General features: G+C 44.2%; 1 protein-coding gene across 5 annotated transcripts in view; it reads right to left on the bottom strand.

Annotated features, from left to right (window-relative positions):
- Nucleotides 1-26,878, bottom strand: part of LOC130367848 (serine/threonine-protein kinase N1-like) — a 119,965-nt gene that overhangs the window by 46,942 nt on the left and 46,145 nt on the right. For all 5 annotated transcript variants that reach the window (XM_056570731.1, XM_056570732.1, XM_056570734.1 and 2 more), the window contains 2 exons: nucleotides 10,633-11,011; nucleotides 8,610-8,749 (listed from right to left, as the gene is read on the bottom strand). In XM_056570731.1, coding sequence (XP_056426706.1) covers nucleotides 8,610-8,749; nucleotides 10,633-10,951 — 459 coding nt within the window. In that variant the 5' untranslated portion in view covers nucleotides 10,952-11,011. The remainder of the gene's footprint in view (nucleotides 1-8,609; nucleotides 8,750-10,632; nucleotides 11,012-26,878) is intronic.

A 26,878-nucleotide genomic window follows, 5' to 3' on the forward strand; every position in this document is an offset into this window, starting at 1 on the left:
GGAGGGCTGAGACGTCATCGTGTGATTACTCATAGATGTATTGGCGTTTTTTAATTCAGTCGGGGCAATGATTTCTGTGACCTTCTATCTATGTATCTCCTATCTATCCAGAGGCGTAATCTCTGGGCTCCAAAGCAAAATCCATAACAGGGCACTATATCTACCATGTACCATTTATAATACCAGTGTTTTCTTGTGTGGCAGAGGTGTCTTTGGGGCCACATTGGGCACCAGGGCCCCGATGCAACTGGTACCTCTGCACCCCCTGAAGTTATGCTCCTGGATCTATCATCTATCTATCTATCTCATATCTATCTATCTCATATCTTTTTATCTATCTATGTACCTCATATCTATTTATCTATCTCATATCTATCCATCTCATATTTATCTATATATCTCATATCTATCTCATCTATCTATCTATCTATCTATCTATCTCATATCTATCTATCTCATATCTATCTATCTCATATCTATCTATCTCATATCTTTTTATCTATCTATGTACCTCATATCTATTTATCTATCTCATATCTATCCATCTCATATTTATCTATATATCTCATATCTATCTATCTCATATCAATTTATTTATCTCATATCTATCTCATATCTATCTAGCTATGTCTGTCTCCTATCTATCTATCTATCTATGTATCTATCTAATTATCTATCTATCTATCTATCTATCTTTCTATCTTTCTATGCCTTTGCAGGAACTGAGAATACTTTCTTGTCATTTCAGTTGTTTCTCCGTCACTTCTTTTATGTTCAGATTGTCCTGACTGCTCAACATTACAGTCATCTGATCTAAACGAAAATGCCACAACTTCCTCCATCTGTATTGCAGCAATGTGCGCTGCGCCCCCGTCCACCCTCCAGCACTCTCTCTAGAGCAGCCAGTTGTGAACCTGCCCAATTGCAGGCATTTCCCATCTGTTTCCCCATGTCACATTATAACCTTCCCTTTTATGCAGCAAAAATGTAAAATCTCAGTGTGGCCTGAATTGAGCTATTCATCTAGTAATGTGCACATAGGTCATCATTCTGCATTGTGCATCTGCCCTGTAAATCTCTCTCTGGCTCACTGAGTCTCCAAATATAGACAATCCGATCATAAATGGAGTACAGACAATAACTGTGCCCTTCAGGACAAATCCCTCCAGACAGGGGTAAGAAGTGGCCTACTGAACAATGGGGCCTTCCTTCTCAATGCTTCCATCAAATAGTTGTTGTTTTCCTGGAACCAAGACTAAAATTCTTCCTCTAATACCGTGTATTCCAACCAAGGTGCTTCCAGCTGTTGCAAAACTACAACTTCCAGCATGCCTGGACAGCCTTTGGTTGTTCGGGCATGCTGGAAGTTGTAGTTTTGCAACAGCTGGAGGCACACTGGTTGGGAAACATTGTGGCTTTTCTGACTTGGTCATCATGTCAACATCTCATCAAATACTGTTTTGCATGGTGGCATTGTGGTGAGGGTGTGATGAGGGCAGATGATATTACCCTAGGGGCAGATGGCATTAAGCCCTTGTGTTCGTGACGCCAGGGCGTGGTTTAACCTCTTCACCACCCGAAGGTATACCGCTGGATCCTGGGCTAGGATAATGACTCCGACGCCAAGTTACGAAACAACGGCAGCTTTACTTAGGTAGACAGGTGTGACAGTCTTAACAGTTTAGCTAGGCCCACGGAGGTGACCAGTGACTTCAGAGACCTTAGGGCTCGCTGGGACTCGTAGTGGACTTGGATAATTTGATGCAGGACCACGCTGACTTGACACAGATTAACCTTGACTGACTTGACTGAGACTGACTAGACAGACTTCACCCCGTTTGTAGCTTACCAGGTTTTGACGTTCACCTGTGGGGTAGTGGACTTGTGGATGCGTGGTAGGCTTTAGGCCTTCTCAGGACACTAGACACTCTCTCTGGACTTCACTTTACTGCACTCAGCACTCAAGAGACAAGAGACTGAACTAGCTCCTCCCAGGGTTTATATGGGGGAGACTCTGGAGGGGTCCCATAGGTCATTCTATAGGTCAAATGGTAACTGGTACCTTACTTGGTTACAACACTTAGCAACATTACTTAAAGGTATATGACAAGTTATATACATTTACAATAGATAACACAGGTGGTAGTTAACTACTTAGGGAACACAGACAAAAGGAGGGCCTAGGAGTCACTGAATAGAGTCCACCTGACAGGGCAGCAATGGTACAGGGGTGCAACTCCTGTACTGGGCCACCACAAACTCCCCCTCTTAACAACAGCCATCCTGGAGGGCGGACAAACATAAAGTGGCTACCGAGGCCAGGTAGCAACAACAGAGATAGTTCCTGGGGCATTTGAATCAATGTCCTTCACAGGGCTGATTAACTGGGGCAGAGTCCATGTGGCATTGCAATTAACACACTTACATGCTCAAATGTGTGAGGATATTAATAAATGGGTTTATGAGATATAAACCTGTGAAATCTTTTTTGCCTTGCAACTGCATACTTAGCAGATATTTTGGTTCGGTTTGGGTTGCCTAAGGCTTTCTACCCGAATGCCTGTGCTAGTGGGGCCCTTCGGCTATAGCTACTTCTCCCCGCAACATTATACAAGTAAATACACATTTTTTTTTTCATTTTGACAACACATTAGAATGTTACCTATATACACAGTAGCTCTGTCACTGTACGTTGTTACGCCGAGCGCTCCGGGTCCCTGCTCCTCCCCGGAGCGCTTGCGGCGTGTTCCTCTCTGCAGCGCCCCGGTCAGACCCGCTGACCGGGAGCGCTGCACTGACACTCCCGGCGGGGATGCGATTCGCATAGCGGGACGCGCCCGCTCGCGAATCGCATTCCAAGCTACTCACCTCTCCCGGTCCTTGGCTGTCACGTCCTGGCGCGCGCGGATCCGCTCTCTAGGGCGCGCGCGCGCCAGCTCTCTAAGATTTAAAGGGCCAGTGCACCACTGATTGGTGCCTGGCCCAATCACTGTAATTAGCTTCCACCTGCTCCTTGCTCATATAACCTCACTTCCCCTTCCCAGCATTGCCAGATCTTGTTGCCCTTGTGCCTAGAGAAAGCGTTTCCTGTGTTTGCCATACCAGTGTTTTCAGACCTTCTGCTATCACCATTGACTACGAACCTTGCCGCCTGCCCTGACCTTCTGCTACGTCTGACCTCGCCTCTGTCTAGTCCTTCTGTCCCACGCCTTCTCAGCAGTCAGCGAGGTTGAGCCGTTGTCGATGGATACGACCTGGTTGCTACCGCCGCAGCAAGACCATCCCGCTTTGCGGCGGGCTCTGGTGAATACCAGTAGCAACCTAGAACCGGTCCACCGGTACGGTCCACGCCAATCCCTTGCTGACACAGAGGATCCACATCCAGCCTGCCGAATCCTAACATACTCGAATATGTGAAGAAAGAAACAGAGAAAAAGCGCACTAATGTGCCATGATTCTGTTTGAGCAGTGGTGAAACGATGGAAAGGAAAGGTGTTGCGTGTTGTGTCCGAGGCACAACACCGTAATCAGCTTTGGTCCCAGGTCTCTGAGGGACACGTGGTCTCGAAAGGGCTGCTGGCACCTCACCGTCCCGGGAACCGGTCCTGGGCGTCTGGTCAGTAGAAGCAAGAAGTGAGGATCGAAGATCCTCGGAGAAACGTGGTGCTCCAAAAGCGCTTCTTTTCAAGGTAAATAATAACAGTAGGTCTGGTGTTCAATAAAGCAGTGAATACTTTATTCATGCAAGAAGATGCAGGGATAGCGCGTTTCGAGGGGCGGAGACCCCCTCTTCGTCAGATCCAATGAACGAAGAGGGGGTCTCCGCCCCTCGAAACGAGTTATCCCTGCATCTTCTTGCATGAATAAAGTATTCACTGCTTTATTGAACACCAGACCTACGGTTATTATTTACCTTGAAAAGAAGCGCTTTTGGAGCACCACGTTTCTCCGAGGATCTTCGATCCTCACTTCTTGCTTCTACAAATCCTAACATACGTGTTACTTACACTTCCAGGAGAACTCTCTGGCTACAAGTGCACCCTGTACACGATGATCAGGAAAATAATTAGACATCATACATTAAATGACTATTATGGACTGAATGTTTAGACTGGTTAGCTACAGTCCTAAATAGTTATATGACATCTGACTATTTAGATAGAATAATTTATTCTATACAGACTTGATATTAGTATAGTATTTACTGACAACTATTATACAAAAATACTTTTACTCTCTATACCTGGCTGGTAACTGTCCCTGGCAGTGAGGTAAGTGGATACGCTTCTCCTGACAGAGCCAGGATACCTCCTATACAATTGCCATGGGTACAAAAGACATTACATACTTTAGGCATTTTGTATAAACATTTAATAAACACTTTATTACAATGTACTTTAAATAATACAGTTTCACAACAATAACTATAATTGTATTCACTTGTGCAAAAAGAATGAACAATATATTCTTCTGTAAATAATTTTAGAGTACCACTCCACAGTTCTGGTACGTTAGAGTTCACAGTAAAGTTTACATGAACTTAGGCAAAATGGTTGCAGAGAGTTCTTGGTTAGTCCACCAGGCACTTTTCTTAAATGTTGCAGGAACCTGGAAAACAACAATGATGCTTCCACAAAAACAAAGTTAGTCTCTCGACTTAATAGTAAAGTTATCACACATAAGCTCTTCAGCCTGGGAATTTCCCATCCCAGCCTCGCCTGTCGGACTGCTTCCTAGGCTGGGACATATAACGGGGACCACGGGACTGTGCCCCTTCCAAAGGACTAACTAGAGAGTGTTGCAATTCACTCTAGACAGCATAGACTCGGTTATGGTGGGACTAATGGTAACCACCATTTGAACAGCAGCAGCTGGGGGACAAGGTGTCGTGCCTGTTGGGCCGGCCAAACCTCCTCCTCAGCAGGAGTAGGCCGAGGCACTTTAGTTGGTGCCCGGTGAGTAGGCCAAACCTCCTCAGCGACAGGAGTAGGCCTGGGCACATCTGTAGATGACATGAGTTGGTACTTCGGTGCCCTGACAGGCAGCTTCTTTTTGACAGGTTCCCCTGACTTTGGGAGACAGCAAGCCAAAGGGGTCTGCATCCCAGTTGTCCGATGGAAAGTAGGCGAAAGGGAGCTGCGTGGGGTTCTCTGAACGGGTCACCACTGCTGCCCACTCTCCTCTCACGCTTTTGACTGGAGTATATTCTACTATCTCCCCGCTCTCCAGAGAATGCAAATGTGGTGGGAGATAGTCTCTCTTGACTGCTCTTCTATTTACCAGGATGGTTCCATCGTGATGGCAGTCCATGAGGGTGCCAAACCCCCGCACTCTGTCAAACTTAACAACCGTGGCTCTGCACCTCTCCAGGGGTGGCTCTCCCTCTCGGGGGTGGACCAGCATTCTAATGTACAGGGCCTCAAGGGTTTTTGTGTCCTGTTGCTGCACTTGGCGCACTTCATATGGTAGTGGTTTTGACCTATACTCTTTTCTTCTTTGTGTCCTCATCTCCACTAATGCAGCCATTTGGACCTATTGCTTAGACCTCTCGGACTGGGCTATCGAAACTGAGGGATGGGGCTTCCCTGGCAGGGGTAACAGATATTCTCTTACATATTGGATAAGTGTCGGCTCATTGCCAAATAGCCACCAGGGCAGCGGTGGTGACCGGAAGCCTGCTGTGGGCTGCTGGACCTGGGGGGCAGGCTCTGGACAGGGGGTAGATAGAGGGATAGAGAAAGCAGCCTCATCCAGGGTACTCTCTTCCGATTCCTCCATATGGATCTCCGCCCAGGATCCTAAGGTCCGGTGGTGTGGGGACAGCCTCACTGGCAACGCTCCTCTGGATGATGCAGGCGTTCCACCCACTGGAGTCGCTGACCACTCTCCATTGTCATTGGGCAGCAGGACTTTTAGGCAGGCATCTTTGGCCCCCATGGAGATCCTCTGCAGCCGGTCGGTCAACTCCTGAAACATCTGCACCATGGCCGCTGCAACTCTTTGGGCGCTCAGCGCCATCTTAGGACTCTCAGACCTCGTGCTTCTTTGTTCCCCCGCCATGTTTCTCTCTCCACAGACTTCTGGTAAACTGAAGAGGTCCAGCGGCGTTGTTTCTTTTATAGTGGACCGCCGGCCAGAAGTATGTCAGCGCTAACTTCCGCTCCCCCAGCAACAAGGGGCAGATCTTTAAAGTTCAAAGACTCGGGATGGCAACATGGTTTCCACACCCAGGGGCGGGACACTGACCAGCGCAGGACATTTTTGCGCACTTCTCCTGCACATCTTTAACTCTTTCAGGTACAGCCAGCACTTTGTTACGCAGCATAACTTCAGCCCGTATTTTACACATGGCGGGCACAATTCTTTTACGGTTATCAATGGCAGATAGCAGACTTTTCTTCACCTCCCCTCTATTTCACAAGCGCCTCGAAATAAAAAGATTTTACTGACAAAGTCCCGTACACTTTTTGGCACAATTTTTGTCGCACACTCGTGTGTTTTACTCTGCAATACTGGACACAGTTCAGAATGGGGGTACTTTTTGCAAAAGGCGCACACCCGTATCCTGTTCGTAGGATGCAAAAGTTGGGGTGAGGGTGTGATGAGGGCAGATGTTACTACCCTAGGGGCAGATGGCATTAACCCTTTGTGTTCGTGACGCCAGGGCATGGTTTAACCTCTTCCCCACCCAAAGGTATACCGCTAGATCCTGGGCTAGGCAAGGGGCAAATAATGACTCCGACCCCGAAGCCAAGCACAGCTGGTGTTCTGAACATAAGTGTTCAGAATGCCACGGTGCTGGGCCGGAGATTGAAGGGGTCCCAGCGGCTGGACTCCCTGCAATCTGACATATTATCCCCTATCCTTTGGATAGGAGATAAGTTGTCTAAGGGCAGAGTTCCCATTTTTAGTGTTGCTGTTTGAGTGATGCGACAGTCAAGTATGTACGCTGCTTCCATTCAAACCCTATGGGAGCAGCCAACAAAAGCCAGGTACAAGGATATCCTACGCAGTCACATAAAGTTTGAATAGAGGATGTCCAGAGAAGCTTTCCATAGACATTGCGAAAACACAGACAGACAGAGTCTACACAATGCTTACTCCAGGCGCACAAAATGTTGCATCTGTGCCTATGCACTTTTTTTTGCAACTTTTGTGGGTACGTGTAGTAAAGTAGCAAACAGCCTAACCTAAGCAACTTTCAGTTTTTGCTATCACAAAAAGCAGATGAACGGAGCACTCACCCAGTCCGGTAAAGCAGATCGTCTCTTGTATTCACACTTCAATCTTGCTTCATAAGGACATGAAGCACGAGCAGGGAGGCAGTAGATGGATCCGGCGGGAGTTCAGACGGCATCTACCATCTACCGCCTCCCTGCTCGTGCTTCATGTCCTTATGAAGAAAGATTGAAGTGTGAATACAAGAGACCATCTGCTTTACCGGACCGGTGAGTGGTCCGTCCATCTGCTTTTTGTGATTGCATCTTATGCCTGTATTATTCACGTGCAGCACTGCCGGCAGCAGCTAATCCTGCACCACACCTGAGCATCTAATACAGCCATGCATGGGTATACAGTGTGACTACCTGGTCGGGGGCAGTGCCGAACTCTACATCTTATTGTGATATTCTAACTTTCAGTTTTTACCTTGCAGCGGTAGCAAATTTATGAAGTCCGAATGTCGCACGTAGGCTTTAAAAAAAAAGTTGCAAACGCCTCCAAATAGTTCTGAAACCTAAGCCAAGTCAGACCTGGTATACAAAACTGCCTTTGGAGAGCACTTTTATAACATCACACAAAAAGTCGAAACTGCTACTTTTTGTGCAGAAAACTCACAGGGAAGAGGAGGAAACATACAAAATGGTGTTCAAAGGAAAAACTTATATATGCAATGCCTAAAAGTTCAGTTATGGATTGGTCCATAGGTCTAGAAAAACAGTCTGGTGGGTATTCATGAAGAGTGGTGTATGTGAATGTCTTTTTACCTCATTAATTCATGTGGTGGAAACTGTGTACCTGCACCAAATTTATTACAAGGTGCAGGGCAAGAGACAAATCTGGTGCTGATCACATTTCTTACTTCAGTAAACCACTTTGTATTGTGCCCCTCTGCAACTATTTGTGCAACTTTTTATCCCGTGCGACAAAATGTGCAACTTTTTAATAATGCTGTTTGCAGTCAGTTATGTAAGCCAAGTCAGGGCTGGTGTAGATTTGCACCTAATTTAGCGCAATAGTGACAAAAGATGCGACAAACTGAAAAGTCGCATATCATGAACTCCTTACCACTGCATGATATCAACTGAAATCATGACTTGGTATGTTCTTTTCGAAAAACCTTCTAAAGCAAGAGTCGCTATGAAAAGTCTCAAAACAGCATCTGAGACAAACTGTGAGACAAATGTACACCACAAAATCAGGGTAAAACCAATAATAAATTCCCCCCACTGTGTCTAACCCATGGGAAAACTGGATAAGTCCCTCTCTTGTCAATGTTTTTTGTTTTTCCACTATTCAATCTACCAATAGGATATTTCTCCTTTAGCATCAACTTAAGCCAAGCAGGGTCCTAGGAAACCACATAGTGGTGACTCCTTTTCTATCCTTACCTTGACGGAGCCATTACTGTACATCTGGATCATATTTTCTGCTCCTTGTCTCACTCGCATCTCTATATCCAACTGGCGTTCTAACCGGGACACGCGAGCATGCTGGATCGGGCTGAGGACACCTGGAGAAATTGGGTAAACTGAAAGAAAAGAAGAAAAATATCCCTAAGTCCTCTAGGGAGATAGAATGCAGATTTGTCTCATTTGTCTCCCTTATACCCCTATTAAAGGGGTACTCAGCCCCTAGACATCTTATCCCCCATCCAAGGATAGGGCATAAAATCCCGGGGACCCCCGCCAGGGACCCCCGCGATCTCTCCTGCAGCCCCCAGATTCATCAGTTCTCCTGAGCTAGGTTTGCTCAGTGGCTGATGACTCACGATACAGGGACCAGTGGTTTGTGATGTCATGGCTCCGCCCCCTCATGGCATCACACCCCGCCCCTTTAATGCAAGTCTATGGGAGGGGGCGTGACTGTTACCATGCGCCCTCCATTAGACTTGCATTAAGGGGCGGGTGTGAAGTCACGAGGGGCGGAGCTATGATGTCACGAACTGCCAGCCCATCATCAGCCACTGAGCAAACTTATCTCTGGAGAGCTGATGAATCGGGGGGGGGGGGGGGGGTGTCTGCAAGAGAGATCGTGGGGGTCCCCAGCAGTGGGACCCCTGCGATCAGACATCTTATCCCCTGTCCTTGGATAGGGGATAAGAGGTCTAGGGGCGGAGTACCCCTTTAAAATAACATACACACAGAGCAAAATGGGGAAGACTTACTAATATGTGCAACTGTGTAACACCAGGAGATTACAATACTCAGAGGGGGGAGATTTATCAAAACCTGTCCAGAGAAAAAGTTGCCCAGTTGCCCATAGCAACCAATCAGATCGCTTCTTTCATTTTTATCAAGGCCACTGCAAAATGAAAGAAGCAATCTGATTGGTTGCTATGGGCAACTGGACAAATTTTCCTTTGCACAGGTTTTGATAAATCTCCCCCAGAAAGTGTAAACTTAGACCAGGATGGATTGTTTTAAAGGGGTACTCCGGTGGAAACCTTTTTTCTTTTAAATCAACTGGTGGCAGAAAGTTAAACATATTTGTAAATTACTTCTATTAAAAAATCTTAATCTTTCCTGTACTTATTAGCTGCTGAATACTACAGAGGAAATTCTTTTCTTTTTGGAATGCTCTCTGATGACATCACGACCACAGTTCTCTCTGCTGACGTTATTATAATAATAATAACGCTTTATTTATTGTTGTCCTTAGTGGGATTTGAACCGAAGTCCCCAGCACTGCAAGGCAGCAGTGCTAACCACTGAGCCACCATGCTGCCCTTAGCATACATCTGCTATGCATGGTTGCTAAAATGGACAGAGATGTCAGCAGAGAGCACTGTGCTCGTGATGTCATCAGTGTTGCAAAAAGAAAGGAATTTCCTCTGTAGCATTCAGCAGCTAATAAGTACTGGAAGGATTAAGATTTTTTAATAGAAGTAATTTACAAATATGTTTAACTTTCTGCCACGAGTTGATTTAAAAGAAAAAAGGTTTTCACCGGAGTACCCCTTTAAGGCATCTGGGCCATTAAAAAAAATTGTAATAACTTGGATAAACTCTTTAAGGAATAAAAGGGTAAAGTTTCTCTTTGAGGAGTGCGCAAAAAAAGGGGTGTGGAGATTTGTAGGCCATGCATGCTCCACTGGAAATTTTTGAAAGAATGAATTGCAAAGAAGCCCTCTGGGGTGGGGGTGTTACAGAGCAGCCTGCAGCGATTTAATGAAGATACCCAGCAAAGCACAGCAAACTCAGGTCACAGCAGAGTCAGCACAGCAGATTCAGCAGAGTCATGCAGAGTGAGGACATGCCCCCTCCAAAGCACAGAATGACAAAGCAAGTGAGCAAGAGAAAAGGGTATTTGTGAGAGAAATATAGGTGCTAGATATATAAAAATTGATAACATAACATTTTAGTTTTTTTTTTTTGTGAGATATAACATCCAATCTTTAAGGACTGGCATTACCTGACTTCTCGTTTGGTGATGTGGGACAGACATCAAGTTCATCCAGTTCCAATTTCAAGTTATCCAGTCGTCTCTCACATGTCCTAAGCATGGTCTCTACATGTCCCAGGTTCTTGCGTTCTGTGGTAGCTCTCAGAAGCTTTTCTGCTCCTTCCTTAATCCTCAGCTCCCTGCTGATCTCCCTGCGTAGACGGTCTCTCTCATCCTCCAGGCCTTGTTGATCCCCCTTGTCACACTCCATGCCTAACAGGTCTCCTCCATCATGGAGCTCCTCACTTTGATCTCCAACACTGGACCTTCCTTCTCTTGCCGCTTGCATCCCACCTCGGTCTCTGGGCCCCTGCTCCACATTGTTACTGTATGGAGCACAAACTTTAACCTGTAGAATAAAAATAAGAATAATAATACTACATCACAGCAATGCCATTGAATGAGAAAAATGACACTGCATTCTCTACACCAAGAGTCCTACAGCTTTATGTCTCGTTCACTCTTCGGTATGAAAGCATACTGTAACTATGAAAACTGGTTGTTTATTTACAATTTGTAAATTGTTTTTGTTCCATATTCTGTTATAAGTTGGTAATTTTATATCTGTATTTGTTAAATTTTTTGTAAAATAATTAACCTTTTTTTTTTTTTGCTGTTTTTGGTGATGTAAATTAAATACAGATGCAAAGAAACAGAACATACGAACATGTGTACTATGCAAAAAATGGGGCGGAACCCATTGACTTTTATAGGCTAAAAAGAGGATCAATGCAGATCTGCTGAAACATACTCCCTATAGAAAAAACATCACACACACAGAAAAGGAAGCGTCAGTAAAACCACTTAAAGGAGATCTCCGGCAAAAAATAACCCTGCGGATAGGGGAAAAGCAGCTGATCACGAGGGGGGATGGGTATTACAGCTCTCGGGCATCATCGGCGCCCTCATAGCAATGAATGGAGCGTGTGCCGTCTACTGGCCTGTGCTCCTCACAGAGCGTTGGAGTCTCGTCCCGGTGATCGTGGGGGCCCCAGCTGTGGAACCCCCCCCCACGACCAGCTACTTATTCCCTATCCTGTGGATGGGGGATAAGTTAATGTTCACTGGAGTACTCCTTTAAATATGTTGTCAATGTGTTTTCAACAAATAAAAAAAGGAAATGATATAGTTCCATAGAACATAAGTGGGAATAAGCCCTTAGGATATCTAAGTTTTCGATGTCTTACAATGCTCCTGTTGTGTAAATGAATCCCAAACATAAGGAGACATAGGGGTTGCATTTACTACATATGTCAATGTTGGATATGGCTACAGTAAAAAAAAACTCAACAAAATAAACATATAAAGTTTCAAACATATAACATATAAAGTTACCTTGCAGTAAACTATATGCTCACCACATCTGACATTACTTCTATAGTTCAGGAGTGAGGTAAAATATGGAGATTTACATTTTCTTCATTTACAGTCCTTAAAGGGGTATTCCGCCCCTAGACATCTTATTCCCTGTCCAAAAGGATACGGGATAAAATGTCAGATCGCCGCGGTGCCGCTGCTGGGGAGCCCTGGGATCGCCGCTGCGGCACCGCGCTATCATTACTGCACAGAGCGTGTTCGCTCTGCATGTAATGATGGGCAATACAGGGGCCGGAGCATCGTTACTTCATGGCTCCGCCCCTCGTGACGTCATGGCCTGCCTCCTCAATACGAGTCTATGGGAGGGGGTGTGGCGGTTGTCACGCCCCTGCTATAGACTTGCATTAAGGGAGCGGGCCATGACATCACGCTGCTCCGTCCCCTGTATCGCCCGTCATTACGCACAGAGTGAACTCGCTCTGTGCAGTAATGATGCTCTCGCTCTGTGCAGTAACGGTGCCGCAGCAGCGATCCCAGGGCTCCCCAGCAGCAGGACCGCGGCGATCTGACATCTTATCCCCTATCCTTTGGATAGGAGATAAGATGTCTAGGGGCGGAGTACCCCTTTAAGCTTCATTTACAGTACTTAAAGGGGTTCTCCGGTGCTTACACATCTTATCCCCTATCCAAAGGATAGGGGATAAGATGCTTGATCGCGGGAGTCCCGCAGCTGGGGACGCCCGTGATCTTGCACGCGGCACCCCGTTTGTAATCAGTCCCCGGAACGTGTTCGCTTCGGGTCTGATTACTGTCGATCACGGGGCCGGCGGCGTGTGACGTCATGCCTCCGCCCCCGTGTGAACTCACGCTCCGCCCCTCAATGCAAGTCTATGGGAGGGGGCGTGACAGCTAACACGCCCCCTCCCGTAGGGGATAAGATGTGGATAGGGGATAAGATGTGTAAGCACCGGAGAACCCCTTTAAGGAACAGTGCAAGTGTCCCCTGAAATGTTTTGTGGCCCTTCTCCTGCATGCTTTTAAAGGGGTTATCCAGGAAAAATCTTTTTTTATATATATATATCAACTGGCTCCAGAAGGTTAAACAGATTTGTAAATTACTTCTATTAAAAAATCAGTACTTATGAGCTTCTGAAGTTAATGTTGTTCTTTTCTGTCTAAATCCTCTCTGTGACACCTGTCTCGGGAAACGCCCAGTTTAGAAGCAAATCCCCATAGCAAACCTCTTCTAAACTGGGCGTTTCCTGAGACACGTGTCACAGAGAGGATTTAGACAGAAAAGAACAACATTAACTTCAGAAGCTCATAAGTACTGAAAGGATTAAGATTTTTTAATAGAAATAATTTACAAATCTGTTTAACTTTCTGGAGCCAGTTGATATATAAAAAAAAGTTTTTTCCTGGATAACCCCTTTAAGAGTCAAGGGTCTTCATCAGCTATAGCCACTTTCTGCTCCGTCTGGCCTTCTGTCTCTGTGGACTGTGCCTCAAGCTGCCTTGTTCCCGGCCAATTGCTGGTCTGCTCTTCACCTTCATTCCTGTTGTTGTTCCTGATCTTTGGTTCCTTGCCCTGTCCTCCTAGTCCTAACCTGGCCTACGCCTGGATGCTGCCTAGCATTGTTCTCCCATGGTTTAGTACTGTGTCCATGACTCTGTCCTGTGATCGTGTTTCAGTCCTGTGTCCACAATCCTGTTCCGCATTCTTTTCCCAGCTCTTCGTCCGGTTCTATGTTCCACATCTAGTTCTGTCCTCATAGTCTAAACCAGTGATCTTCAACCTGCGGACCTCCAGATGTTGCAAAACTACAACTCCCAGCATTCCCGGACAGCCAACGGCTGTCCGGGCATGCTGGGAGTTGTAGTTTTGCACCATCTGGAGGTCCGCAGGTTAGAGACCACTGGTCTAAACTATTGCAGGGAGTGTGACCTGGAAATTCTCCTACAGCAAGTCCATACCTCCATGTGAGGGTTAATGGTGAAAACCAGGGGGTACATTCCACCCCCCTCCTGTCTAGCCATTACACAACCAGTTGCAACTTAAAGGGGTACTCCACTGGAAAACATGTTTTTTTTTTTTGGTTTTTTTTTTTAAATCAATTGGTGTCAGAAAGTTAAACAGATTTGTAAATTACTTCCATTAAAAAATCTTAATCCTTCCAGTACTTATCAGCTGCTTTTATGATCCACAGGAAGTTCTTTTCTTTTTAAATTTCCTTTTCGCCTGACCACAGTGCTCTCTGCTGACATCTCTGTCCATTTTAGGAACTGTCTAGAGCAGAAGAGGTTTGCTATGGGGATTTGCTCCTACTCTGGACAGTTCCTAAAATGGACAGAGGTGTTAGCAGAGAGCACTGTGGTCAGGCAGAAAGGAAAGTAAAAAAAAAAAAAAAAACTTCCTGTCGATCATAACAGCAGCTGATAAGTACTGGAAGGATTAAGATTGTTTAATAGAAGTAATTTACAAATCTGTTTAACTTTCTGGCACCAGTTGATAAAAAAATAAAAATAAATGTTTTCCAGTGGAGTACCCCTTTAAGAATTTACTATCCAATTCAGAACCTCCAAACCAATTGGCTGATGCTTTAAATGACTGTTTAGGTTTGTATTTTGTAAAAAAAATATATTAAAAAAAAACAACAACAACAAAAAAACTAAAAATTATCTCCAGTGTACAGAATATGTTTGTCTCATATTTTACCTTGTTCCTGTATGGCCAATGTACACCTACACGTGCCTTTCTGCTTTAACGCATCGATGAAGAAAAAGGCCTCAAGACCTTAAAGGGGTTAATTACTTCTATTAAAAAATCTTAATCCTTCCTGTACTTATTAGCTGCTGAATACTCCAGCGGAAATTCTTTTCTTTTGAAACACAGAGCTCTCTGCTGACATCATGACCACAGTGCTCTCTGCTGACATCTCTGTCCATTTTAGGAACTGTCCAGAACAGCATATGTTTGCTATGGGGATTTCCTTTTACTCTGGACAGTTCCTAAAATGGACAGAGATGTCAGCAGAGAGCACTGTGGTCGTGATGTCAGCAGAGAGCTCTGTGTTTCAAAAAGAAAATAATTTCCACTGTAGTATTTAGCAGCTAATAAGTACAGGAAGGATTAAGAATTTTTAATAGAAGTAATTTACAAATCTGTTTATCTTTCTGGCACCAGTTGATTTAAAAAAAAAAAAGTTTTTCACCGGAGTACCCCTTTACAGTTACAGTGAAATAAAGACCTTTTGTGGTGAACTTGTGGTAAAAAACACTAAATATCCTGATCCATCACAATTACATTATTCCAGAAATAGAACTTCTGACTACACACTTTGGTTTGGTGGAGTCTCCAGTTTGCGGAGTTTGTACTTACTACTGAACTTTTTGGTTTGTGGACACATCTAAATATACTTCTCTATCTTGGCTCATAGATCAACACTGGAAGACCACACCTCGTGATGCACATGAGATAAGGGGAGGGTTGTAATATGAATAAGCCCCAAATTATTGGTGGCTGCGCCTCTAAAGATGGACAAATATATCAGATTAATGTCATAAAAACCCAATGATTTTAGCGGGACCGACAAATTCTTCCCTATGTCACATGTCATTGATAGAATGGAGAGAAGGTTTGAGAAGCTGGATTTCAATGTGCCTAAACCTTAAAGGGGTACTCCGCTGCTCAGCGTTTGGAACAAACTGTTCCGAACTCTGGAGCCGGCGCCGGGAGCTCGTGACGTCATAGCCCCGCCCCCTCATGCCGTCACACCGCGCTATCTCAATGCAAGTCTTTGGGAGGGGGCGTGACAGCTGGAAAACAAATGTTCTCTATTTAACTGATGCCAGAAAGTTAAACAGATCTGTAAATCATTTATATTTAATTTCTTAATCCTTCCAGTACTTATCAGCTGCTGTATGCTCCAGAGGAAGTTGTGTGGTTCTTTCCAGTCTGACCACAGTGCTCTCTGCTGACACCTCTCTCCATGCCAGGAACTGTCCAGAGCAGGAGCAAATACTAATAGCAAACCTATCCTGCTCTGGACAGTTCCTGACACAGACAGAGGTGTCAGTAGAGAGCACTGTGATCAGACTGGAAAGAACTATAAATACCTCTGTAGTATACAGCAGCTGATAAGTACTTGGAGTATTAAGATTTTTAATTAGCTGTAATATACAAATCTGTTTAATTTTCTGGCACTAGTTGATTTAAAAATATTTATTTTTCACTAGAGTAACCCTTTAACTTCACAGGAAAGATAAGTTACCACCATTGCCAGAGGAGTATGACAGCAGCTTATTTCCCCTTTCTTAAAGTGGTACTCCCGTGGAAACCCTTTTTTAATCAACTGGTGCCAGAAAGTTAAAAAGATTTGTAAATTACTTCTATTAAAAAAATGGTAATCCTTCCAGTACTTATTAGCTGCTGAATACTACAGAGGAAATGGTTTTCTTTTTTGAACACAGAGCTCTCTGCTGACATCATGACCACGGTGCTCTCTGCTGACATCTCTGTCCATTTTAAGAACTGTCCAGAGTAGGAGAAAATCCCCATAGCAAACATATGCTGCTCTGGACAGTTCCTAAAATGGACAGAGATGTCAGCAGAGAGCACTGTGCTCGTGATTTCAGCAGAGAGCTCTGTGTTCCAAAAAGAAAAGACATTTCCTCTGTAGTATACAGCCCCTAAAAAGTACTGGAAAGATTAAGATTTTTTAATAGAAGTAATTTACAAATCTGTTTAACTTTCTGGAACCAGTTGATTTAAAAAAAAAAAAAAAAAAAGTTTTCCACGGGAGTACCCCTTTAATTCCGAACACATGTATGCTTGGCTTGTTTATATAAGGTTTGGGAGACATAGGTGTTGGCCAAACAATCATTTTTCGGCAGCTATCTGAAGTGTATAGACAATGTCAAGAACTCTTATACCAATCTCTGGTGCATGAAATTGTGGAGATAAAGGATTACAGGCGTACAGGAGAAATTCCAACATATCTGTCCTCACCTCACCCAATACAACTGCATTCACATTCCAGGGTTCTGAGAATATCCCATTGTATAAGGGGTGTGTGTCATTTACCCGTCAGATATCCTCATATCCCCATCAATATTGTATGAACTAATAGTTTCCTATTTCCTTCTTCTTTGTTCTTAGGTCTTGGTATGAACCTAATCAGCCTGGATAATTCCTGCTAGGATTCCAGAATCGGACTATGCTACCGAATACTTCACCTAACCATTCTGTACATACCTTACATGCTTCATGAACTTACTGAATAGCCGGGCACCCTTTCTTATAGTGCGGCATGGTAAAATATACACTGAGCGACAGAGAATGTGAGTAGAGCCACGTTCAGCCACGTTCAGCCACGTTCAGCCTGGCTCTCCGCTGAGGACACTAGGGAATCCATGGATGCTGTGAATGCACATTGACTGCTATGGATACCTTGTCCTAGTAGTAAGGGTCAGAACACACTACGTTTTGGCCCCTGTTCATTGTATCTGTCGGCATCCCACCGAAAACGGGATGCCAACGTATACTGTTAACGGGAGCCGCGCACCCCATTCACTTCTGTTGCCGAACGGATTCACCTCTAGTGACTCCGTTCGGGACATATGCGCATGATAGTGGCTGTTGCGCTTTTGAAATTGCACAGACGTCCCGAAAAGAGTGACTAGGTGACTCCTTTCGGCCATAGAAGTGAATGGGGACCGCTGCGCCCCCATTAACAGTATTTGTCAGCATCCTGTTTTTGGCAGAATGACAACGGATACGATTTAAAATGTAGTATGTTCCGACCCTAAGGCAGCTTCTCCAGGTAGCAAATCAAGGGAATTCCTAAACTAGGCAACTACCTCCACCCAAAGACTTCTTGGCTTTGCTGTGTAAGGCCATGTTCACATGGTGAAATATTTTGCAAAAAAATTTCACAAATTTTAGCGCACATTATCTTCAATGGGGATTCCCCTGTCCCATTCACACAGCAGAAATTCCCCATTCTGGGTTCCACAATGTTTTAAGACAAGTCTTTAAATTTTGCGAAATTACTTTCAGAGCCCCATTAAAGGGGTACTCCCCTGGAAAACATTATTATTATTCTTTTTAATCAACTGGTGCCAGAAGGTTAAACAGATTTGTAAATTACTTCTATTTAAAAATCTTAATCCTTCTAGTACTTATCACCTTCTATTTGCTCGACAGGGAGTTCTTTTCTTTTTTAATTTCCTTTCTGTCTGATCACAGTGCTCTCTGCTGACATCTTTGTTCATTTTAGGAACTATCCAGAGTAGGAGCAAATCCCCATAGCAAGCCTCTCCTGCTCCAGACAGTTCCTAAAATGGACAGAGGTGTCAGCAGAGAGCACTGTGGTCAGATAGAAAGGAAATTCAAAAAGAAAAGAACTTCCTGTGGAGCAAATAGAAGCTGATAATTACTATAAGGATTAAGATTTTTAATAGAAGTAATTTACAAATCTGTTTAACTTTCTGGCACCAGTTGATTTAAAAAAAAAAGTTTTCCAGGGGAGTACCCCTTTAAAGTTATTAGGACTGAATTCGAACTGTTTTTAAAGCACAGCAGTTCCGCTCGAATTCTGCTCAAATCCAGCAAAACTGCGAAAAATCTGTAGTCTGCTTTTTTTTTTTTAACAGAATTTGAGTGGAATAGGCGAATTTCCACGGTGTGAACATAGCCAAACACAGCAACTGAATCACATAGGGGGAGATTTATCAAGGGATTTAGAGTTGTTTTTTTGCTTACTAAAGTGGCACAAAAAGTCGCACGTGAGCCTAAGCAATTTTTTGTGCAACTTTTGTGGGTAGGCAGAAAATACCAATCAGCCCTACCTAAGCAATTTACAGTTATCACTTTGCAGTGTTCGGGAATTTATCAAGTGCGAAAGTCGTATGTAAGCATAAAAAAGTCGCAAACCCCCTTCAAAAAGTCAAAAGTGTAAGCAAGGTCAGACCTGGCTTACAAACATTGTTTTGACAGCGACTTTTTGTGCAGCTTCACTCCCAGGCACCCGCTCACAGCTACCACCTGCCCGCAAGCTGTTGGGACTACAACTTCTCACTGGGAGTTGTAGTCCTGCGATAGCTAGCGGGCGAGTGGCCAGGGGAGCAGAGATTTTCAAAAAGTCGTACACAAAGTCACACGTGCAACTTTTCGTGCAACTTTTTGTAAAGCTACGCTCCCCTGGCCACCCACCCCGCTAGCTAATGCAGGACTGCAACTCCCAGCATGCCCTTACAGTGAGCGTAATGCTGCCCGCTTCCCTGGCTTCCTTATCACCCACCTGCGCAGCACAACTACAACTCTCACGATGCCCTTACAGTAAGGACATGCTGGGAGTTGTAGTCGTGCGGCGCGGGCTGGTGGAAGATGTGCGGGCGAGTGACAAGCTTGTCACCCGCCCACACAAGCAGCACGACTACAACTCCCAGCATGCCCTTACGGTAGGAACATGCTGGGAGTTGTTGTCATACTGCGCATGGACGGGCGGAAGATGTGCAGGTGGGTGACAAGCTTTTCACCCACCAGCACTTCTCCCACTGCGCAGCACTACTACATCTCCCATCATGTTCCTACAGTAAGGACATGCTGGGAGTTGTAGTTGTGCCGCAGGGGCAGGTGACAAGCTTGCCACCAGCTCCCACATCCTCCGCTAGCGCAGCACGACTAAAACTCCCAGCATGTCCTTACTGTAAGGACATGCTGGGAGTTGTAGTCATGCAGCATGGGTGGGTGACAAGCTTGTCATCTCCTCCCCCCGCACAACTACAAAGCGCAGCATGCCCATACAGTAAGGGCATGTTGGGAGTTGTAGTCATGCAGCTGGGGCGGGTGACAAGCACATCTCACACCTGCCTGCACGACTCCCAGCATGGCCTTACTGTAAGGGCATGTTGGGAGTTGTAGTCTTGTGGCGTGGGTGGCAGGAGATGAGTGAACGGGTGACAAGCTTCCCTGGCTTGCTTGTCACCCGCCTGCACTTCTCCTGACAGCCGCCGTTGCATGACTACAACTTCCAGCATGCCCTTACAATGAGGACATACTGGGAGTTGTATTCGCGTGGCAGCGGGCGGGAGATGTATGGGCGGGTGACAATAAATGTACTATCCTATTTTCCGTGTTTTTTTTTTTTCTTCTCATTTCAGATCCGTGTATCCTGTGGACTATTTCGGATTCGATGGACTACGTCGATGACCATTGTTTTATTTTTTAAATATTTTTATGTTAATAAAATGGTTAAAGAGGGCTTGTGGGGGAGTGTTTTTTGGAATAAAAGTTTTTTAAACGTGTTTTTATATTTTTTATTTACTTTACAGGCTTAGTAGTAGAAGTTGTCTTATAGACGGAATCCATTACTAATCCAGGGCTAAGTGTTAGCCCCAAAAACAGCTAGTGCTAACCCTCAATTATTACCCCAGTACTTACCGTCACAGGGATGCCAGGAAGAGCCAGTACCAACAGGCTTGGAGCGTCAAAAATGGCACACCTGGGTCTAGGCATTAACAGGATGGCGTTATTTAGGCTGGGGAGGGCCAGTAACAATGGTCCTCGCCCACCTTGGTAACATCAGTCTGTTGCTGCTTGGTTGGTATTTGGCTAAGAATAAAAATAGGGGGAACCCTATGCATTATATATATATATATATATATATATATATATATATATATTCATTATTTATGCAAAAAAACATTTGGGGTTCCCCATATTTTCATTCTCAGCCAGACACCAACCAAGCAGCAACAGCCTGACGATACTGGCCCTCCCCAGCCTAAATAACGGCAGCCTGTTACTGCCTAGGCCCAGGGGCGCCATTTTGGTCTGTTGGTACCAGCTCTTCCGGCACCCCTGTGGTGGTGGGTAGCTGGGTAAAAATTGGGGCTGACTCTAAGCCCCGGCTTAGTCATGGACTCAGTCTATAAGAAAGCTTCCACTACTAAGCCTGTAAAGTAAATAAAAAAACATGTTTATGAAACTTTTATTTAAAAAAACACTCCCCACAAGTCTTTGTTAACCATTTTATTAATAGTAAACAAAAAAAAAAGGCTGGTCATTGTAGTCCACCGAATCTGAAGTAGTCCACAGAATACAGGGATCTGAAATGAGAAGAAAAAAACAAACAAAAAATGGGTTAGTACATTTAGGGGGAAAAAAAATTGTAAAAAAAAAATGGTTAAAAAAATTTAATAACCATATATATATATATATATATATATATATATATATATATATATATATACAGTGGGGCAAAAAAGAATTTAGTCAGCCACCAATTGTGCAAGTTCTCCCACTTTAAAAGATGATACAGGCCTGTAATTTTCATCAAAGGTATACCTCAACTATGAGAAACATAATGAGAAAAAAAATCCATAACATCACATTGTCTGATTTTTTAAGAATTTATTTGTAAATGATGGTGGAAAATAAGTATTTGGTCAATAACAAAAGTTCATCTCAATACTTTGTTATATTCCCTTTGTTGGCAATGACAGAAGTCAAACATTTTCTGTAAGTCTTCACAAGGTTTTCACACACTGTTGCTGGTATTTTGGCCCATTCCTCTATGCAGATCTCCTCTAGAGCAGTGATGTTTTGGGGCTGTCACTGGGCAACACAGACTTTCATCTCCCTTTAATTAAAGCTTTTCTATGGGGTTGAGATCTGGAGACTGGCTAAGCCACTCCAAGACCTTGAAATGCTTCTTACGAAGCCACTCCTTCGTTGGCCGGGCAGTGTGTTTGGGATCATTGTCATGCTGAGCCAGCCACGTTTCATCTTCAATGCCCTTGCTGCATTTTCACTCAAAATCTCATGATACATGGCCCCATTAATTCTTTCCTTTACATGTATCAGTCGTCCTGGTACCTTAGCAGAAAAACAGCCCCAAAGCATGATGTTTCCACCCCCATGCTTCACAGTAGGTATGGTGTTCTTTGGATGAAACTCAGCATTATTTCTCCGCTAAAAAAGACGAGTTGAGTTTTTACCAAAAAGTTCTACTTTGGTTTCATCTGACCATATGACTCTTCTGGATCATCCAAATGCTCTCTAGCAAACTTCAGAGGGGCCGGACATGTACTGGCTTAAGCAGGGGGACATGTCTGTCACTGCATGATTTGAGTCCCTGGCGGCGTAGTGTGTTACTGATGGTAGCCTTTGTTACTTTGGTCCCAGTTCTCTGCAGGTCATTCACTAGGTCCACCCATGTGTTTCTGGGATTTTTGTTCACCGTTCTTGTGATCATTTTGACACCACGGGATGAGATCTTGCGGGGAGTCCCAGATCGAGGGAGATTATCAGTGGTCTTGTATGCCTTCCATTTTCTTATAATTGCTCCCACAGATGATTTCTTCACACCAAGCTGCTTGCCTATTGCAGATTCAGTCTTCCCAGCCTGGTGCAGGTCTACAATTTTGTTTCTGGTGTTCTTCGACAGCTCTTTGGTCTTGGCCATAGTGGAGATTGGAGTGTGACTGTTTGAGGTTGTGGACAGGTGTCTTTTATACTGATAACAAGTTCAAACAGGAGCCATTAATACAGGTAATGAGTGGAGGACAGAGGAGACTCTTAAAGAAGAAGTTACAGGTCTGTGAGGGCCAGAAATGTTGCTTGTTTGTTATTGACCAAATACTTATTTTCCACCATAATTTTCAAATAAATTCTTTAAGAATCCGACAATGTGATATTTATGTGATTTTTTCTCATTATGTCTCTCAAATTTCAGGCCTCTCTCATCTTTGTAAGTGGGAGAACTTGCACAATTGGTGGCTGACTAAAGTGGTGTTCTGAAGTCATTTATTGGTTTTTGCTTATGTGAGCCAAATGTATCAACCCCCTGTGATAGTATGATAAATATGTCACACATAAAAAAACCAAAGCAAAAAAAATGACTACAGAACTCGCTTACCAAAGCAACAATGAGTGCTCAGTCGGCATATGAGCTCACGTGACTAGCGACTCCACGTCACTAGTGTGGGTGAACAGGCTGACAGTTTTTCTTTAAGTTCACCATGACCACTTGCTCTGGCATAGAGTTCCATAGTCTTACTGCTCTTACAGTAAAGAATCCCTCTCTGTGCTGGTGTAGAAACCTGCTTTCCTCTAAGTCAGTGTATAGAAAATATAGCAAATACAGCTCAGCTGGGTTAATGGTGCATGGGGCATAGGGGTGGGGGTGAGTCTACCCCAAGTGTCACTGACATAGAGGTTGCCAAATGCCTCCCAACTGTCCAAGATCCAGTGGGACATCCCATCGTTCCGGGACAACCCCCACATAAAGAAGAGCCATTGGCGTTTCGCTGGAAGAACTGCTGTACAGGGAAAAATTCAGAAAGGGGGCGCAGCACTAAATAGCACTGCATCCCCTTCATTCTCATGCCTGATGTGGGGTCCCAGAGATCAGGCCCCCCCCATCATCATAAAGTGATGGTATGTCTTGGTGATGTGCCATCACTTTATAGGACCCCTTTTAATAAAAATCGTCTTAGATTTCGCAGTTTAGGTGGGTGTATAATGTGTCCCATAAAGTTACACAATAAGACTTCCTGTCTTACAGAAGCAGAAATGCCAGCTGCTTGGACTATTGTTACCCCTACACTAGAAATGTTATTTCAGTAAGTGTATGATCTACCGAGAATAATATCCCATAATTGTATCTTACATTCACAGCTTCCTATGTCAATAAGAAGAAAGTAAAAGATGAGAAAAGGAAACACCCTTGATATGAGAGGGTATTCACCTTATACTAGTGTTTCCTGACCAGTGTGCCTCCAGCTGTTGCAAAACTATAACTCCCAGCATACCCGGAAAGACAGCTGGGAGTTGTAGTTGCAAAAACTACCAATCCTATAAATGTATGCTTTCATCTATAGTTATGTTTTGTATTCCATTTGTTTGTATACTGATGCTTTGTATCCTGTTTGTTTGGTATAAGGCACCGTTTCCCAACCAGTGTGCCTTCAGCTGTCCGGGAATGCTGAGAGTTTTAGTTTTGCAACAGCTGGAGGCACACTGGTTGGGAAATAGTGCCTTATACCCTATAAACCTATGCTTGCAGGTATTTTATACCTTTCATACACTATTAAGCTTACACTGCATGGCAAGCCTCTGTACCCTAAATTATACCTATTTTTATCATTGCATATTCATTGTTCAGACTGTGGAACTCAATTTTAAAGTGTACCTGTCATCAACAAAAACTTTTATATAATGTAGATAATACCATTATATGTATATTTGTAATATTCATTGGTTAAAAAATATGTACATTTTTGTCCCTGCAGCTATTGTGTGGTGCCTTGGTGGGGGTGTAGGGTAGTTGGGGTGTTGCTGTAGTATATGAGGGGTTAACTTGACCCTTGTCACTCGTGACGCCAAGGTGAGGGTTAAAACTCTGTATTGATGCTGGGCCTATTGCCACCCTTCCCAAGAGCGATAGGCGAGTGTAGAATAAATGGATTGTCCACAGCAGTGCTGAACTTAAAACTTGCAGGAACTTTACTGAAGATTTTCTGCACATGCAGTATCGGTAACAGTCCAGATAACAGAGTCTATATAGACAGCACAGCAGTGACTGACAGATGCTTAGGACCAGAAAGTTCTCTGAAGATTAGGAGGATTGTATTTGCATAGATCCGCTGGATTTAGGGGTTGGATTAGGTCCAGAGATCTTGCGGAGATAGCGGGGAATTGCAAGAACTATCTGTCTCTAGCGCAGGCCTAGGCCGCAAGGCTTTGGCCTAGTAATTGTCTTGTAAGCTGCGGAGGTCCTACCTCGTCCAGAGTCAGCAACCCAAGAGAGCGATAAAATGGCGCAGCTCCCTTATATGGGCAAGAGGCTGGCCGTTTTGCATTGGTCCATATCAGCTGTCACTCACCATTACAATGGATTGTGGGTGATCACCTGACTAGAACCACCAAAGGTCCTTAACCCCTTAAGGACTCAGGGTTTTTCCGTTTTTTGCACTTTCGTTTTTTCCTCCTTACCTTTTAAAAATCATAACCCTTTAAATTTTCCACCTAAAAATCCATATTATGGCTTATTTATTGCGTCACCAATTCTACTTTGCAGTGACATTAGTCATTTTACCCAAAAATGCACGGCAAAACGGAAAAAAAAAATCATTGTGCGACAAAATTGAAAAAAAAACGCCATTTTGTAAATTTTGGGGGCTTCCGTTTCTACGCAGTGCATATTTCGGTAAAAATTACACCTTATCATTATTCTGTAGGTCAATACGGTTAAAATGATACCCTACTTATATAGGTTTGATTTTGTCGCACTTCTGGAAAAAATCATAACTACATGCAGGAAAATTTATACGTTTAAAAATGTAATCTTCTGACCCCTATAACTTTTTTATTTTTCCACGTACAGGGCGGTATCAGGACTCATTTTTTGCGCCGTGATCTGAAGTTTTTATCAGTATGATTTTTGTTTTGATCGAACTTTTTGATCACTTTTTATAAATTTTTTAATGGTATAAAAAGTGACCAAAATACGCTTTTTTGGATTTTGGAATTTTATTGCACGTACGCCATTGACCGTACGGCTTAATTAATGATATATTTTTATAGTTCGGACATTTATGCATGCGGCGATACCACATATGTTTATTTTTTATTTTTTTTACACTGTTTAATTTTTTATGGGAAAAGGGGGGTGATTCAAACTTTTATTAGGGAAGGGGTTAAATGACCTTTATTAACACTTTTTTTTTACTTTTTTTTTGCAGTGTTATAGGTACCATAGGGACCTATAACACTGCACACACTGATCTCTAATGCTGATCACTGGCGTGTATTAACACGCCTGTGATCAGTGTTATCGGCGCTTGACTGCTCCTGCCTGGATCTCAGGCACGGAGCAGTCATTCGCCGATCGGATACCGAGGAGGCAGGTAAGGGCTCTCCCGGTGTCCGGTCAGCTGTTCGGGACGCCGCAATTTCACCGCGGCGGTCCCGAACAGCCCGACTGAGCAGCAGGGTCACTTTCAGTTTCGCTTTAGAAGCGGCGGTCAGCTTTGACCGCCGCTTCTAAAGGGTTAATACCGCACATCGCCGCGATCGGCGATGTGTGGTATTAGCCGCGGGTCCCGGCCGTTGATTAGCGCCGGGACAGACGCGATATGATGTGGGATCGCGGCGCGATCACGCTTCATATCGCGGGAGCCGGCGCAGGACGTAAATATACGTCCTGCGTCGTTAAGGGGTTAAGCAAACCATAGAGTTCTGAACCGTGTCACATGACCCGCAGGTAACAAGTGAGTAACACCATATACATATATTTACGTAGATAATATTTATAAATATCATGTTACTAAGGGGTGACTAGGGGTTAATTAGGGAAGCGAACCCCGACAGTCCTAGGGACTCTAACTTTGGGGACTAATAACTAAGGCACTGTATGAAATACGGTGCCGGGACAACACAATTGCCTGTGTGTCTCTATGATGAGTCCAAATACAGGAAGTGAGGGTGGACAAGCAGGGATCTGTGCAGTAAGAAAAATCAGGAGAGTGTGCACTGAGGCTCTGTGACATGCTATGGTTTCACACATCAGGGTGATTGACAAGCCAGGAGCCTGTATAGAGACAATCATGCAATAGCTGTGGGGAGACAGCATTTCCCCCCCCCCACCCCCAAATATACATATTTTTTAACCAATGTATATTACAAATATAAATATTATTAGGGATGTCCCGATACCGATACTAGTATCCGATAATCCAATACCTGGTGGAGTGCTCCGCTTCACTGGCATGTCCTCCGGTTCGCATCATTACCGCTGCCCCCGTTCTGCCGTCCGCATAATGGCATCTTATGAAGGAGCATGTGACATACACGTCACTCCACTACGTCCAGCGTAACGCTACAGAGGAAGCA

This window comes from Hyla sarda, chromosome 4 (genome assembly GCF_029499605.1).
Source record: "Hyla sarda isolate aHylSar1 chromosome 4, aHylSar1.hap1, whole genome shotgun sequence".
Lineage (NCBI taxonomy): Eukaryota > Metazoa > Chordata > Amphibia > Anura > Hylidae > Hyla > Hyla sarda.